Here is a 16,982-nt window from a genome sequence, read left to right as displayed (position 1 = left end):
CTACAAAGAGAGATAAAGCAGGACCTGGGGCTGGAGTGATGGCTGGCACGGGGTATTCAGAGAGAGTGTCTCTGAGGAGGTAATGTTTCCTGCGTGAAGCAAGGGGGCAGGACATGCAGGTGTCCGGAGGAAGAGCCTTCCAGGCAGAGGGAGCAGCGAGTGCAAGGGCCCTGTGGCAGGAGGAAGCTTGGTATTTCCAAGCAGTGCTGAAAAAGCCTCCAGACTGCTAGAGGAGAATGAGCAGGGCTGCGGGGTGGGGTAGCCAGGGAGTGTGGCCTGGAAGGTCTTTAGACAACAGCTTTGGATCATGTTCCGAGTTTGGGAGCGAGTCATGTGCAGTGCTGGGTGTTACTTAACATTTAAAACATGCTGCCCTGGAGGCTGCCTGGGGAACAGGCTGAGGGAGGGTGACAGCAGCAAGGGGCCGTATGGGTGTGCACAGCCGTCGGGGTGCCTAGAGACTCCGTTGGTTCCCAGCGCCCGTCACGACGCGTCCTGCGGCTCACACAGACCTGCTCTCCTCCCGGGTAAGCCGTGCTCCTGTGCACGCCAGTCTTCTGCCCGCAGCCCTTCCCCTCACGTTCCCCAGTCCCTGGGCCAGGCCTTCCCAAGAGCCCTAATGCACGCCTGCCACCCTGACCTGCAGTGACCTGTCTCAACACCTTTCTGAGTCCCGAGGGCCTGCTGGGTTACCCGACCCGAACTGATGACTGAGAAAACTGTTGAAAAAACGATTGTGTAATTGAATGAATCTGAACATGTGAAGTTATCCAAATATTCTTCTGAAGATATCCAAATATCACCCCCGTCTGGTCGATTTCATGAAAACAAGTGCCCGAGACATCCCACCGTGACTTCGCTCTAGTGCAATATGTATTTGAAACAGGTGAAATAAACCTCGCTTACCTCAGTCAGAACAGCCTTTTTTTTCTGAAATAAAGAGACAGATTATGAATTAACATGAGGATGAATTTTTGGCAACACAGCGTTCATGTCCTGATCCTGCCCCTGCCACATCACCATGGATGGAAAGCAGAGCCAGGGTACCAGGGCACCGCCCCCTCCTCGGGAGCCCCAGGAGGCTCCATAGGTCCCTGTCCTCCGCTGCGGGGCAGACAGTGCTGGGGGACCCAGCAGCCATAACCAGACGGCCAGCTGTCTCCGGGTGAGTCACAGTTAAAGACGAGCTGTGTCAGTGGCACCTGCGTCTCCCGATCAGCCCGTGGCAGCTGTCTGTGAGGCAGACTCACGAGCACCGCCGTGTGCGCTTGACTTCAGCCCTGGGTGAGGAAGCCCCGCCCCCAGCCAGAGCTGGGGACACGGCTGCCCTCTGCGGACGGTCACACAGTGGCTGGGCCCCGCCTGCCGGAGAAGCTACAAAGGGGACCCCCATTCACGGGTCTGGGTCACGGGCTCCCAAATCTGACCCATCGTCAGACGCACCCAGGGACCGGAGGAAAAAAGATTCAGCCACACCCAAGGCTGAACCAAAATGTGTATCCTTACAGACGTCAGTGAAGCCCAAGCCCTTCTCTTGCGGAAACCCCAGCACACGGACGGTACACAGCACGTGCCGTGGGGCAAAGCCACGGTCCGTGCAGCACACACCCGCCAGCTCCTCTTCAGTGTTCACCAGAGTGCCTGGCCCACAGCCATTACGGGAGAGGGTGTGTCCCGTGACCGAGTAAGGAAACAGGGGTACGAGTACCGGGGGGACATAAAATGAATGAATGAATGAACGAATGAACGAATATTTAATAATGATAACAATCAAGACTGAAGATCGTGCCGAGCGGCCGGTGAGGACAGTACTGGCGAGGATGTGGGGTGAGCTGCAGAATGAGGAAGTCAACAGTAAGCCTGGAAAGAGCAAAAGTGGAGGGGTGGCAACATGCCGCGACCTGAGACAGATGGGAAAGACGGAAGCGTGTTGGTTGCCTGCAGAAATGGACCCTGAGTGGGGGAGGCATGATGGACCACAGCCGGCTGCAGGTCCTGTCGAGGGCAAACTGCAGCTCGCCTCAATGCGTGGCTGGGTGTGGGGCGCCACCACACCAGCCGGGAGGGCTCCAGGCGGGTCCAGGGCCTTCCTCCTCACGGCCTCAGACACCCCTGTACCCCAAGACGAGTCCAACACATACAGACCAAGAGGACCCCGGACTGAGGTCCCAGGACCCTGATTTCCAATTAAGTGGCCTTTCAAATGCTTTATTCTCAGATGTAGGTATGTGCATTTGATTTTTCTGAGTTCTTGTAACGCAGAATCCTGAAGAAAAGACTCAACTCATGTGTCAAGAAGTCAGCTGTGCCAGTGTGCCTGGATGGCTCAGTCGGTTGAGCGTCTGCCTTCGTCTCGGGTCGTGATCCCGGGGTTCTGGGCTTGGGTCCCGCATCGGGCTCCTTGCTCAGGGGGAAGCCTGCTTCTCCCTCCGCCCGCTGTTTCCCCTGCTTGTGCTCGCTTGCTCTCTCTCAGTCTCTCTCTCTCTGACAGATGGATAAAATCTTAAAAAAAAAAAAAAAAAGAAGTCAGCTGTGCCCAGCTCCTGGAGGGGCGAGCAGTGGAACCCAGTGCAGGTGACTAGCCCTGCCCGGTTGGTGGGGAGCAGTGAGCTGGGGCACTGTTCTTAGAGCACTTTACGTTTTGGCTTTTTAAAATTAGTTAGTTATTTAAATTAGAGAGATGTTTTTTAATTACTTAAGGGAGAGAGCACAGAGCAAGGGGAAGGGCAGAGGGAGAGGGAGGGAGAGAATCTCAAGCAGACTCACCTCTGAGCAGGGAGCCCAATGCGGGGCCCGATCCCACGACCCTGAGATCATGACCTGAGCCAAAATCAAGAGTCGGCTGCTCAACCAACTGAGCCACCCAGGCGCCCCACGTTTTGTCTTTTTAATTAAGCAAGGGACTGACGGGGAGAAGGGTGAAAGATGAAGGGAAAAGCAGCACAGACAAGTGGCTCAGAGATGGCAAGCTCCACCCAGATCTGGGGTGAGGAGGATGGGAAGCTCGGGACACCTTCTTGCGCAGAAAATGAGGTTGTGCCAGCACGATCAAAGGCACAGGAGCCCGACCCGAGCGCTCCCACTGACCAAATGTGGGACACGTTGAACATGAAAAGAAAAACGACTCATTAATCTTAAAAGCAGCAATGCTCCCTCCCCTCAGAGAGAGTGTGGGGAGAAACTCGATGGCCTCCAACCCCCTGCTCTGAAATCAGGGTTTACTTAGTACTTGAAGGAAAACAGCGAAGCTTCTAGCCTGCCTTTTTTGGAAGACCCTGGAGCTACGCCCCGCTGACCAGCCGATAAGGAAAACTGCTTCACAGAAGAGTACCAGCCACTAAGTATCGGGAGGACCTGAAGTCACCCCGCAACCATGTGAAAGATGGGTTGAGTTACAGTGCATGAAGGGTGTAGAGCCACCGGCGAAAGGTGGAGACCAAGGTTCACAGAGGTCACTCTCCCGACAGATTGACGGGATCATTATCAAGGGAAAGGTGTTTGCTTACAACAACAAAAGCGGGCAGCCGCGACATTACCCAGTGCCTGCAGTTAGACACACCGACGGAACTACCTAGTCTCACCTGCGTCTGAAGGGAGACGATGAGCCCAGCACCACCTTTGGGAGTGTGCCCTTGCCAAAAATACCTAACCTAAACCGAGTCAAGCCCGTACACCTGACTTGCCATGTACAGAAAGTAAAGGGGACAGAGGAACAAGTTAAGGGCCACCACAAGGACACAATCGGACAGATGCAGGATGTGGGATGCCCTGCAGGAGACTGGCCTGTGCTCTTCAAGAAGAACTTTAAAGAGAAAAGCAGGTTAGGGCTGATAAACCACACTGAGGCGGTTTATACAACTGAAGAGGAAGCTTTCACTGGATGTGGGTCAAAATCCAACCTTGACTGGATCCGGGGTTGAAAAAGACAGCTGAGTGGCATCCTGGGAAACAGGGGGAGACATGGCTATGAAGGGGACACCAGAGGACACGAGAGAACCTCTGCCACGTTTTGGGGTGTCTGACTGCGTGTGCTGCGGTCAGTGAGACACCCTCATGCTTAGAAGATGCTGGAGATTCACAACGTCTAAGACTTACTCTCACGTGGTTGTGCAAAGAAATGATCCGTATAGAAAAGAAATATGGCTGCACGTTAACTACTGTTGAGTCGAGGTGGGGGCAAGAATCTGTGCAGTACCTTCGTGAATACGAGGAGTTCAACTATTCTAAACATTCTGTACATTCTCGTAAAAAAAGTTGGGAAGAAATAGTTTAACTCTACAGACAATCTTCTGGAACTAAGACCTTATGATATTCAGGCAGGTAGAGAACTCCAGAGTTTTTATTGGTTCAGCCGGGGAGAAAGGGCCCTGTTGTGTTCTGCAGAACCAGGATCTCTTTCTGAGCACATAGCTTGTCCAAGGAGACCGCCACCCTTACCCTGGGAGCTCAGGAGGGGAGCCCCATTCCTCCTCCATGAGACAGCATGGGGTTCCCCCAGGCTCCTCTCTCATCCCCCCACTTCCCCAACCCCCCACCCCTCATCACCCCACTTCCCTTGCCCCGGGCTCCTGGCCCCACTTCCCCCCAAGCATGAAGGCACTCATTACAGATTCACAGCTCCTTGTCTCCCGGGATCTGAGACGCACATGCTCAGCTTTGGTGGGTGGTCTTCCTGTCCCCTAACCTACAGGTGGTGTCCTCTGAGGAGCAGCCACTCAAGGCAGGTTTTTCACAGTCCCAGTAAAATGGACCACAGCCCGACCTGCTACCCCCCAGACAACCCCAGAAGAGGGCTACTCTGGGGGTTTGAATTTCCAGTTGTTTCTGCAATGGATGCACCTGACTGTGGATCCCATGCTCGGGCTGTGCTTGGGGGGACAGGGCAGTGATTCCAGAGTGTGGTCAGGGGCTGCACCCAGAGTGGGTCTTCCTGGGAGCCCGCCACCCCGCCGCTGCGTGCACCCAGTCTGTGAGCTAACAGAGGCTTCTGGACAAGTCGCTGCCGTTTGCCACCTGGAAAACGACCCTCCCCCTCCTCCGAGGATGAGCTGAAAGGGAAACCTCCCCTTCCTTCCCCACAGGACCGAGTCCTTCCACTGCAGCTCCAGGTGCTCGTCTGTCCCTCACCCCCCACGATGTCTGTTCAGGCGCGTCGAGTCCGTCCCGCATTTCCACCCACGCCTGTGGCACCTAGCCCACAGCCCACATGGCACAGGGACGGCCTGCACGGGCTCTCACCTGACGTCGGTACACCTTCCACCGGGTCTGCAGGATCCTGGCCGCCGTGTCCCTTCGCCCCTCGGAGCAGGCAGAGGGGGGCCGGGAGCCCTCCTTGCTTGGATCTGGCTCACAGTCCTGCTGAGAGGGCCTGCTGGTGGGAAGGGAAGGTCGGGGTTCTTCTGGGGTCTGCAAAATTCAAGGTGTAAAGGACGGTTAAGCCGGGCAGGGAAGATGGGGATCAGGTCAGGTTGCAGGATATCGGCATGATACAGATGGAGCCCGTCAGACCAGAATTTTAATGTGGAGGAAAATCTGTTCAGTATGCCATTCGACAAACCAAATCTCTGCAGAAACAACGTGCAGCTAATAAATGGATTGCAGGGCAGTTTTCATCCCCCTCCCCAGACCCGGTGTGTTGACACCACCTGTGGGTCCGACGGGCAGCCCCTTCCATGCTACGACGTACTACCGAGCTCAGTGACACGTGTGTATTATTGCAAGGTCTACCTGCTTTGGGGGCGGTCCTGTGTTTGGTCTTTCTTTTCGTCTAAGACTCTGATAGAAACAGGACCTCTGTGATTAAAGGCAATAGATTTCTAGCTCAGTTTTCACAGTGAAAAGAAGCAAGAATTGCTACTGTGACCATTGAAATAACCCTGATTTCTACCACACTTGAGGGTCCAAATTTATTATCTGCAATGACATGTCTCAATAAAAATCAATACACTGGACTGGGGACTCATCTGGGGATGCGGAGACAGTGATTAAGGATGTCATCCCTTGAGGAAAAGAATGTTCATTGGGGCCCCGTACCGACACGGCCGCCGTGCCTCGCACTGAGTTAGTGGAGGATCCGGATCCCGAATTGCTGGGATTAAGGGAAAGCGGCACGCTTGCGGTAAGGTGCTTGGAGAAGGGGGCCTGAGCCTCGGTGCCAGATCCTCCTAGACGTCAGTGTGAGGCCTGGTGTGGGAGGAGCCTGCCAGCCAGGGCCACCTTCCTGATGGCGGGTGCACGTCAGTGCCCAGGACGGAGACCGGGCTACAGTGACTCCAGCTCCAGAGGACGCCGAAGAAACAATAGGGCTCCCACATGAGTGTCTACGGGAACCCCGAACGGGCCTCTCTGCACAGGGAGGGGTCTCCAGAACAGCGAAATTAAGATAAGCAGAAGAATCTACGTTGGCTTCTGTTGGGTGCCTCCCAGGGGTCAGGATCACAGACAAGTCACAGGTGGGTGAGCCCTGCCGTTTCAGAGCCCGGGGAGCACCCACGTGGGAAGAAAGGGGGCCCCTGCTCGGCTCTGCCGCACACGTGGCAGCCCTGGCCTCCCATCCGCCCGGGGCAGACAGCGGGCGTGGGCTTGCGGGGGAGCAGGGGGCCCTGGAGACGGACAGTTGTGCAGAGCGGCTCGCTCCAGGACGCGGGAAAGCCGCCACAAAAAAGCACCCCACAGAGAACACGACAGGACGCTTTCTTGCACAACAGAAATAGTTTCCAGAGGGATCGGGAAGGACTCACACTGTCGACCCTCACACTTGGTCAGCGGGACGAGCGGCACCACGGCTGCTGTGCAAACTCTGGGGCTCCCGCGAGCACGTGCCACGACCCTGCCTTCCCCTGCCTGCCAGGTAAGCTGCACCCATCGGCTTCTCCAGATTCCCGACTTTCAGTTCTTCCCTGGTTTCCAAGTACACACAGGGTCCTGCAGTCAAAGAGCCCCCCAGTGGAGACTCCAGCAAGTAAGCCTCCGAAGCCAGAAGCCAGCCCCGATTCCTGCACTGCCCTCAGCAGAAACTCAGCCCCAGTGACCGTCTCTGTCAGGTCGCTTGCTGTAAAACAGTAAGTCACCTTCTGAAGCAACAGAACTTTTTGTGTGTGCCAGGCAAAGCCCCACCATCCTGCTGGGCCCCCAGGTATTACCACATCGGTAGCAGACAGACAGAAGCTCGTGCAAAGGGACTGTGGAGAGGCCACCGTGTGTCCTCTACCAGCTCGGCGCTATCTACCACACGTTTGCGTGGTGGCGTCCTGTCGGGGCACACGGTAGCCACAGGATTGTAACACCTCTGTTATCTGTGTTAGTAGATTGCACCTACCACCTGAGAAACCCCATCAACTGGGAAACAGGATTAGCAAGGAGCCACCAGACGTCCAAGTGCAGGTGCCACCGGGCCCGCGGGCGCCAGAGGGCTTGAAAGTGGTGCCACAGGAGCCCCTCACGGCCACACAGGCCACCTCAGCTGCAGCTGCCTCCATGAGGGGACGGGCACAGGAGGGCGGGCGCCCGCCCTGACCTCTTGCCTCGAACCTGCCATTCGCCACACACTCATTCAACACTTGGGAGAGTGCACAGCTCAGTGGCAGGCATGCGGGCCCCGAGCAGGTGCCCCGCTGGAGCGAGCGCTCTCCCCGCCAGGCCGTGTCGACATCACAGCTCGAAGCTTCCATTAAACACACAGGGCGGGGGGGCAGGAGGTCCTCACGCAGCGTCACTCCTCACCCACAAATGGACACCCCCTTGTTGGACAATTAGACTTTCTGCACGTGTGAAGTTTGGGGAAGACCTTCACTCAGCTTCACTATCTAAGACTCCAACGCTCGTTCAAAAAAGTCACTTAACTGACAATTGATCAGGTCAGAACCCCAATTTGTGGACATCAAGGGGAAGATAAAGGGGAACTGGACTGTCACCATCGGAGTCAGGAGAGCTGGGGGACAGACCCCACAGAACCGTCCCGCCCTGGCCAAGAGCCCCGCGGCGCCCACGCAGGAAATCTGAAACCCAGCTGAGCCATACCTCAAGACTCCTCTCCACGGGATCGTCTCTCTCTTGTCTCCTGATTTCCTCCAGTTCTTGACACTTCTTCGTAAGGGTTTGAATTTCCTCTCTACAGTGGGAGGGAAAAGATGACGTCTTACTCGTCATCACGCAGTGGCCCACATCTGTATGTGATGGCAGGGAGGGCCGACTGTGGGGCTGCCAAGGCCACCTCTCCCGCGGTGACGTGCGGCCCCCGCTACCAGCCCCCTGCACCTCCGCCGGCACGGGGTCCCCCACCGCGGGACCATGCTCTGTGGCCTGTGTCAGCAGCCGGGCTGGCAGCTGCGGGGGGACAGGGCCAGAGGACCCCGGGCCGCCACCACCTCTGGCACGTGGGAAGAACCAGGCAGATCCTGATGGCAGGAGTGACACGGGCAGCACCACTTGGGCTTCTCAGCGCACAGTGTGAATGGAAGCAAATACAACTCGCGTCCTCGCTGAGGGGTCAAAGGTGACAGGAGAGGGCGCCTGGGTGGCTCAGTCGGTTAAGCGACTGCCTTCAGCTCAGGTCATGATCCTGGAGTCCCGGGATCGAGTCCCGCATCGGGCTCCCTGCTCGGCGGGGAGTCTGCTTCTCCCTCTGACCCCCCCCCCCCACATGTGCTCTCTCTCATTCTCACTCTCTCTCAAAATAAATAAATAAAATCTTTTTTAAAAAAAAAAAGGTGACAGGAGAACAGCTCTTCCCTGTGCACCTGCCCCTTCTGTCTCCTTCAGTCCCACCTTCCGACAAAACCTAGTCATGGTTCTCCAGAAAATAAATATTCTTATTCGTTCCAGCAATCTGTGTCTTCCTCATTATTCTGAGTGCTGAATATTTCCACCCAGCATTCTTACTTTTGGGGGCATTTCTCACTGAGGTGAAGTTTGTACAACGTAAAAGCCACTAACGTCCAGGATGAAAGTACAGGTTTCCATGAACTCACGGCATCGTGCCACCATCACGAACATCTCCAGAACTCTCCCGTCACCCCGAAGGAGCCCTGTGCCCCTCAGCCGTCCCTCCCGCTTCCCCGCCCCGCACCCCTCTCTGTGACTTTGCCGACGTGTTGGGGTTGTTCAGTGCGTGGCCCTTCCTGTCTGCTTCCTGCACGTGGAGTGATGTGTGGGAGGCTCGCCCACGCTGTCACGTGTGTCAGACCTATAGTCCTTTCTATCCGTTTGCGCGGACATACTTCCGTTTCTTATCTTGCCTCAGCTGATGGGCTTGGGGCTCTTTCCCCTTTTTGGGGCGTGAGCAACGACACTGAAGGTGCGGGAGGCGCCGTCCCGGGAGTCCTGACCCGGGAGGCGGCAGCGAAGGGTGCGTGCAGAGGCAAACCGCAGCCTGCTGGGGAAGAGCCCTTTCCCAGAATTGGGACTTTTACTCTGAAGGACATGAAGAGCAGCCGCAGGGTGTCAGCACTCCGAGTGGCAGACTCGGGCTGGGGCAGCCATGTGAAAACCGCTCCGGAGCCACTCGGAGGGAAGATGAGAAGCGCCTGGAATCCAGTGATCTCACCACCTGTGACTCTGGGAGCACTCACCTCAGAGCCTCCTCTGTCCCTCGCCTCTCCTCCTCGCCTCCCTTCACGTGCTCCAGCTCCTGCTGCAGGTCAGCGTTGGTCTGTAGCAGCTGCTTGACCTCCAACCTGAGCACACAGAACCAGAGACATTTCAGCGTTCGTGAAAACAAAGTTACTCCAGTGATCACAGAGCAGGAAGAACTTTCCGAAAACATCACACACCCAACTTCCTTTCTTATGACAGTGGATGGACACGGGGGCAGATGGACAGAGGCGCTCGTTTACCACCACGCAGAGCCGGGAACAGACCCGACAGGCCTGCCACTCCAGCCGTGGTTCCTCCAGATATTCGTGTTTGCAACTGTTAGGTGCCCAGGACACAGGGGTGAGGAGACGCAGACAAGGTGCAACCCCAGACGAGCTGGAATATTGCATTATCCCAATAGTCACACAGTTGGTACATAATCCCTGAGATGAGTGCTCGGAGGGTCCTGTCCACGCCGCGTGGGGCTGCTGCCTGAGCTGAGCCATCAAGGACGGGGGGGGGGTGACCTAGGACCTCCAACTAAACTGCTTCCCACAGGGCTTTCCTGGGTCCCACAGGTGGCACGTGGCTAAGAACACCACTCCAAGAGGAGACCTCAGTCTGAGCTCAGCTCCACTGCTCACTCTTGTGTGACCTCACTTTTCAAGGTTCCTTAATCTCATGAGTCAGACGAAACACTTTGAGTGTTCCACAGAGTGTCTGTCACTGAGCAAGGGCTCAATAAGTGGAAGCTCCTATCATGCCAGGTGACAGCTGAAAAGATGGTCAAAATGACTAATCCAATTCTGAAAACCTTTCATGAAACACTAATTCTTACAAAGAACCTACCAATTCACATAGGCGCACTTGGATTGGAAGAGTAAGAACAGGTGGAATGTGAAAGGATTTTCCTCTGCTGTAAACAGAAGGCAGCAGAGAACTTAGTAGGCGAGGAGTCCGCTAGGGAGTCCTTCTCAGACCTGAATGTGCACATGAATCGCCAGGGGGCCTCATCAGACACAGAGTCAGATTCAGGAGATCTGGGTCTGACAAGGTTCTGCATCTCTAACCAGCTCCCCAGTGGGTGGGGCCTAGATTCTACATCTCTCACCAGCTCCCTGGTGGGCGGGGTCTAGATTCTGCTTCTCTCACCAGCTCCCTGGTGGGCAAGGCCTAGATTCGGCATCTCTCACCAGCTCCCTGGTGGGCAAGGCCTAGATTCTGCATCTCTCACCAGTTCCCCGGTGGGCGGGGCATAGATTCTGCGTCTCTCACCAGCTCCCAGGTGGGCGGGGCCTAGATTCTGCATCTCTAACCAGATCCCCTGGTGGGCGGGGCCTAAATTCTTCATCTCTAACCAGCACCCAGGAGGGCCTAGATTCTGCATCTCTAAACAGCACCCAGGTGGGCCTAGATTCTGCACTCTAACCAGCTCCCAGGTGGGCGGGGCCTAGATTCTGCATCTCTAATCAGCTCCCAGGTGATGCTGAGGCTACTGGCTCCCCAGGCCATACTCTGAGAGATAAACCCCATCTCAGAAGACACATGGGTTTGGCTTATTCATGACAGAACTGCAACTAGAGAAGCCACAAGTAAACAGTGGAGGAGACAGGCTACAGATCAAGACACTAGAGAACAAACAGTGAATAAGCAAAATCTGGAGACTTTGCCTTTCAAACTCTCAGGGTCACACTGAACACTTGACAGCATTTAGGTCTTATTTGGCATTAGACTGGAAGTCATAAACATATTACTGACTCTTTAAACCACTCTACCTAAGATCTAACTGATGGCCTATCTACTTTACACAAATCAATGAAAGCAAATTCTTCTCTAAAAAATAATTTGGAAATCGCTCTGGAATTCAGCATGAACAGATTTAAATGATACCTCCCCTTCTTTCAGTGATGTAATATGGTCAATTAACGTCTTCTTTTTACCACTAAAGTGACTTCTACTTCACAAACAAGATATAGAAAGTTTCTGAATCACATAAAACTACAGCAGCAATTACTACAAGGAGCTGAGCATTTCCCCCGAATTCACCAGAAGACTCTAGCCACAACCCCCTCCCAGGGGCATGAGCTGCCGGCTGTGCCCCGCAACCTACTCTTTCTCCTGCAGCTGCATCTGCAGGGCGTTCCGCTCGCCTTTCAGGCTCTGCACAGCCCCCCGGAGACGCTCGCTGTCATCCTGCCGGTCGCCTCCCGGCTGCCTGGGCACAGTGGAGCTGGACGCAGAGCGCACCACGGCGTTTGACTTGACCACTTCTGAAGCGTGTAATTTGGGGCTTTCCATCGAACTTATTTTCTAGAGGCAACACAGGCATTTTTTAGACGTTCTTTCTCATTTTACTTTACGGTTATGAAACCCAAGGAAGAGACAAGTGACCGAGGAAAACTTATCCCAAGCACAGGTATGGGATCGCGTATGACCTCACAACCCTGGGACAGCTCCACCTCACAGGAGCCCGTCGGGAGGGGAGCCTTTCGGGGAAGTGAAGAGCACCCCTCCAACAGCGCCCCCTGTGGGAAGAGAAGAGTACCCTGCCAGCAGAGCCCCCCATGGGAAGCAAAGAGCACCCCACCAGCAGAGCCCAGCCTGGTGCAGGCGGGGGGCAAGGTGCCATTCATAAAACAGAACACAGGGCCCACTGGAGGCAAATTCATAAGCTTCTTTCCTTGGTGCTCATTTACCCTAGTATTTCCTTAGGATTTCTGAAATTTCCAATCTCTATGCTTTTAATCCTAAGTGATAATCCAGTTGTGCTGATTAAGAGCTACGGAGCACCTGCAGCTTGCCTGATGCCAGCCCCTGTCCCAGCCAAGAAAGCACCGTCCCGCGGTACTTCTGAGCCACCCCCGGCTGACTCGCTTCCTAATGAGCTTTATTTTCAAAATACCCACAATACATAAAAACTTCTTAGGTGTTTAATGCTGTGTAAATATGTAAAATTATTTTGTTTAATGCTCCCCTCTAGGTTTACTCTGCTCAGCCAAACAAGGGGGCAGCTCTCATGATTTTGCCAGGCTACTCAGAAGATGTTGACACTTCTGACCAACTCCAGTAGAGTCCAGTTGGTTACTGACCAGAGGAGCGAGATCAAATTTGCAAATTCAAATCTCCCCAGTCTTCTGGTAGATGGACAGAGTTTTCTGAGGACCCAGATCCACAGGCTGGTGAGTGACCGTCGGCAGAAAGCCCACACGTACTCATCAGGCTGGGTTTCTGAAAGGCTCTAGGATCACCTGCATCCATCCCCGGTCACACACGGGAGTCGAAAACCACGTGCCACGTGACCATGGTTTTACCCCGTTTGACACCGGGGACAGGAACGGCACAGCTCGTGGGTCTCGTCCAGACCCGCAAGAAGTCTGCACAGGCGCCATCTGGTAGATGGCCGCTAGTCATTCACACTTTCACTCTGAGTGTCCTGTGAGCAAAGGACTCGTCTGTGTCCCCACTTTAGAAGCTGCCTGGCTTCTCCTTGAGCACCGGCTGTGGTCCGAAAGGACAGGTGAGCTGAGAGGCGCACCACTCACTTTTTCCAGCTCTGCGATCCGTCTAAGCAACCGGGGCTTACTCCATTCCACGTAACCTGACGGAGGCAAGGGTTTTAAGAGACATACTTCACACAGCCACCCCGACGGCCCCTTCGGCCCGGACCACCCATCTCAAGCACAGCCTGCGAGTTTCCCTTTCCACAGCCGGCAGCAAAGCCAGGGGACCCCCACCTGGCAGGTGCTTATAAGCCAAAGAGTGCCTCCCTGCGGAGGATTCTGTCCCCCACACCGCAGCGCTGTCCCTAGTGGAGCATCCAGTTCTGATTCTACCTGTCAGGCCTGGCCCCAGCGGTCCAAGATGACCCTTCTCCAGGTCACCCGAGTCCGCTGGGCCACATCCTCCACCCGCCCCCCTCCCCCCAGCACCTCCCTCCGCGGTGCTCCTAGCTCCGCCGGCCACCTCGCCAGCCACCGGCAACTGCGCTGTGGGCTCACCCTCACCGGTCGCCCTCTGCGCACTGCCGAGTCGTGTCGGGGGCTGCACCCCAGGCCCGCCTCTGCTGCACTCACTCACGGGTGCTCTGAATCCCACCCAGGTCCTCTGTTGGCCGGGGACCACCTGCCGAAGCCTCCGCCCTGAACTCACTGATACGTCCTGTCTCCACTTGGACCCCTATTCCACACCCCAGACTGGACCCGTTCCCTTGCCCCAGACCCGCTCCTCTCTGTCACCTCCACCTCAGTAAGGGACACCCATCCTTTCGGTCACTCAGAGAAAAGCCCGGGAGTCTGGCTCCTCCCTTCCCTCAGAGGCTGCACCTGATCTCCCAAAGGTATCTGGAACCCGGCCACCTCTCAGCCCCGCGGTGCCACCCTGCTCCGGGTCGTCAGCAGCCCCTGCGAGGATACCGCAGAAGCCCCGTCTCCCCACAGTCCACTCAGCACAGAAGCTGGTCTTTTCCCCTCGGCCCAAACCCCAGGGGCCTGAGCACGGCCTCCACGGTCCTGTCCTGCACCTAACCCCGTGCCTTCTGTCTCACCGCCACCACCCTCCCACTGCCACCACAGGCTGGGCACGCTGGCTCTGGGGCTGGCTGTCCCTCACCTGTCCCAGCTCTGTCAGCTGCCCTGTCCCTGACAGCCCTACTCACAGGTGCACACCCCACTGCACCTGACACTTGCGGTCTTCCCTCTGCATTTTGCTCCCCGGCACTTGCTACCACCTGACCCGTGACTGGCAGGTTGGCTTCTCGTGCCCTCCAGGACGATGTCACCCCCACGAGGGGTGTCTGCTTCCGTTCCCTACTCTGCCCCACTCCCTGGAAGGGTGCTTGGCACACAGCAAGTGCTCGTTAGATTTTGGAATAAATCTTAACGTCGCCTGGCAGTATGTGTCTGCATTTGTGGCGGCTGAACCAGGGCCTCGGGGGCCGGACAGGACGCTCCCACAGCCTCCGCCCACGTCTTCCCTCAGAGAACACGAGATGCGGCCTCTCCTGGAGCGTCCCTCCGCAGGTGGCTCCAGGGACGGTACCCTTCATGGTGGAGACGGTGGGGGAGTTGCTCAGCACGCGGTCCAGATCTTCCTTCAGGCTCTGGTTCTCTTCCGTGAGCTCCTGGACGCTCCGGGACAAACTCAGGAGGGCACTGCTCACTTTTTTCTGCCTTTTGAGGCCCATTTTCTTCTCCCCTGGAGTCCTGGGAGTAACAAAGCCAAGGGCTAGGTTTGAGTTCCTAAACTGGCTTCATAAATGCCTTAAAAGAGGGGTGCGCACACGGCAGCCTGTCCCTGGCTCAGAGTGGTTTCTGCAGGTATTTGCATCGCATAGGGAACACAGACTTTGAGCCCCCAGGAAGCAAACTGCTATCCCCCAAACTGGATTCCATCCTCATTTGTAAGCCTGTGGAACAAAATACTGTATTTGATACTAGTGATATATTTTAAACCGCATCACTAGAAAGTGTGTGAGAACGCGCTTTCTGTCGTTACATAAATACCTGTAGAATGATTTTGCTCCTTATCCCACAAAGTCTAACATACAGCCAGTCCTCACTGTTCAATTTCTGTATTTGCCAATTTGCCTACTTGCTAAAACTTATTTGTAACCCCTGAATCGATACTTGGGGTGCCTTCGTGGTCGCCCAGGGACACGGGTAGGGGCGGAAAGCCTGAGAGGCGAGTTCCTGGCGGGGTGTAGGGGTGGGGGTGGGCTCTGCCTTCCCCGCAGTCCCCACGTGCCCCCCAAGCGGCACCTCCACCATCTAGTGAGTGCTATTTTCCCACATTTGCGCTTTTGTCAGTGATCTCACGGTTTAAAACAGCCCCCTTCAGCACAATGCTCAGGGGCTGCCCCGCGTTCCTAATCGCGAGAAAGCACATGTGTGCGATGCTGCTCGGGGCATCAGCAGTATCTACTAAATAAGCCGTCTTTAAACCAGAAACACACACAGAAACAGGATAGGTGATGATGTTGTGACCTGAGGCTCGCAGGAACCTACTCTGCATGTCCCCCAGGGGTGATGGCTCCGTATTCAAGCAGGTCTGTGTTGGGGGACACTTCACAGAACATACCTCCTGGGAACAGCAAGGATCAACTGTCCTTTATAGAAAAAGCTTGCCAACCCCAAAAGGGAAAAGGGAAGGCTGTGCCTGGCACAGGGGGAACGCCTGATACACGTTCGCAGCTCAGTGCTAAGGCCAGCGACCTGGCCAAATCTGTGATAATGGAATCTTCGAGATCAGGAAACCCTGATGTCTCTAAGAAACTCCTTTGGGGAAATGAACCTGTATTCTTTGTACTTGGTATTAAAGGTCTTCTTGAAAAGGAAGGCCTGCTTTCAACAACAGTGCTAAGTGTATGTGAAGCTGTTCCGTAGTAGGAGCTAAGGACTTGATGCGCGGAGAGCTGAACACGCCGTGAGGCCACTGTGAGGGCATGTGTGTAACTGTCCCAAATGGAAACACGTGCACTCGAGCCACGAACACACCACACAGGTGCTGGCTCCAAAGAGAAGGGTAGTGCACGCCCCTCCCACATAATGCCTATGTTACTCTTAGGACAAAACACAAAACATGGCTCCCGAGGACATGATCGTACCTCTTTCCTGCAGTTTCAGAGCTTGCCAAGAGAGTCTGGAGACGATGAATCTGTAAATACCAAATTAAAGCACATTACAGTAGAAAATAAGCATGAAGACATCCCCTGAAGAAAAGCCGTAATCAGAGTCCTGATTTCTGCCTCGTGGCCGCAAGTAACACCGAGTTGCTGGGATTCCCGTGCAAGCTACGGGTCCCCAGGGTGCGGCGGGATGACCGCCCCCACCCCCGGGAGAAGGCCACGCACCTCCTCATAGTAAGTCTCCACGGCAATCCTCATCTCTTCCAAATTAGTGGTCTTCATATCAGTCTGCAGTTTGCTAGAAACCCAAGTTCAGAGTTAACACGGCGTGCTGGCACCCCCAGGGCAGACCAAGGGCAAGAGTGCTTCCCGGAACATCAGCCAAGGAAGGGCTTCGCAAGAGAAGCGGGCTGGGTGGGGAGCCTTGTGCACTTGCGTCGAGACCCACAGGAGGACCCTCTCCCATCCTCAGGACCCCCTCCGTGTTGGACCGGCCACCTCCAGGTGCGGTAACAGACGCCCTAAAGCTATTCCTTACTAAGCAGGAGGCTTTCTGGGAAGAAGCGAAGTGACTGTGAAGGACCCAGTACCCCGGGGTGAGAACAGCTGCTTCTGGGGGTGGGCAGGGGAGCATCACTTCCCTCCCGTAGCACCAGCACCATTCTCCCCGCCCTCAGTATCCCACAGACTTCACATAAAAAGCTCTAGCAGACAAATGAAAGTACAGTTACAGAGTTCAGGATTCTGAAACAGGAGAAATCAGCAAATAATCAAAATGTTCACAGTT

The 16,982-nt window shown here is 55.4% G+C and overlaps 1 protein-coding gene across 14 annotated transcripts in view; it reads right to left on the bottom strand.

The window, feature by feature from the left end:
• The window catches only part of IQCE (IQ motif containing E), a 46,444-nt gene that overhangs the window by 9,208 nt on the left and 20,254 nt on the right, over positions 1–16,982 (bottom strand). For all 14 annotated transcript variants that reach the window (XM_035722318.1, XM_035722320.1, XM_035722312.1 and 11 more), the window contains 9 exons: positions 16,421–16,493; positions 16,175–16,224; positions 14,611–14,774; positions 13,116–13,171; positions 11,684–11,883; positions 9,570–9,674; positions 8,020–8,110; positions 5,239–5,406; positions 907–930 (listed from right to left, as the gene is read on the bottom strand). In XM_035722318.1, coding sequence (XP_035578211.1) covers positions 907–930; positions 5,239–5,406; positions 8,020–8,110; positions 9,570–9,674; positions 11,684–11,883; positions 13,116–13,171; positions 14,611–14,774; positions 16,175–16,224; positions 16,421–16,493 — 931 coding nt within the window. The remainder of the gene's footprint in view (positions 1–906; positions 931–5,238; positions 5,407–8,019; positions 8,111–9,569; positions 9,675–11,683; positions 11,884–13,115; positions 13,172–14,610; positions 14,775–16,174; positions 16,225–16,420; positions 16,494–16,982) is intronic.

This window comes from Zalophus californianus, chromosome 10 (genome assembly GCF_009762305.2).
Source record: "Zalophus californianus isolate mZalCal1 chromosome 10, mZalCal1.pri.v2, whole genome shotgun sequence".
NCBI classification, from domain to species: Eukaryota; Metazoa; Chordata; class Mammalia; order Carnivora; family Otariidae; genus Zalophus; species Zalophus californianus.
The sequence above is the reverse complement of the archived record's forward strand: the minus strand, read 5'-3'. Positions and strand labels throughout refer to the sequence as shown.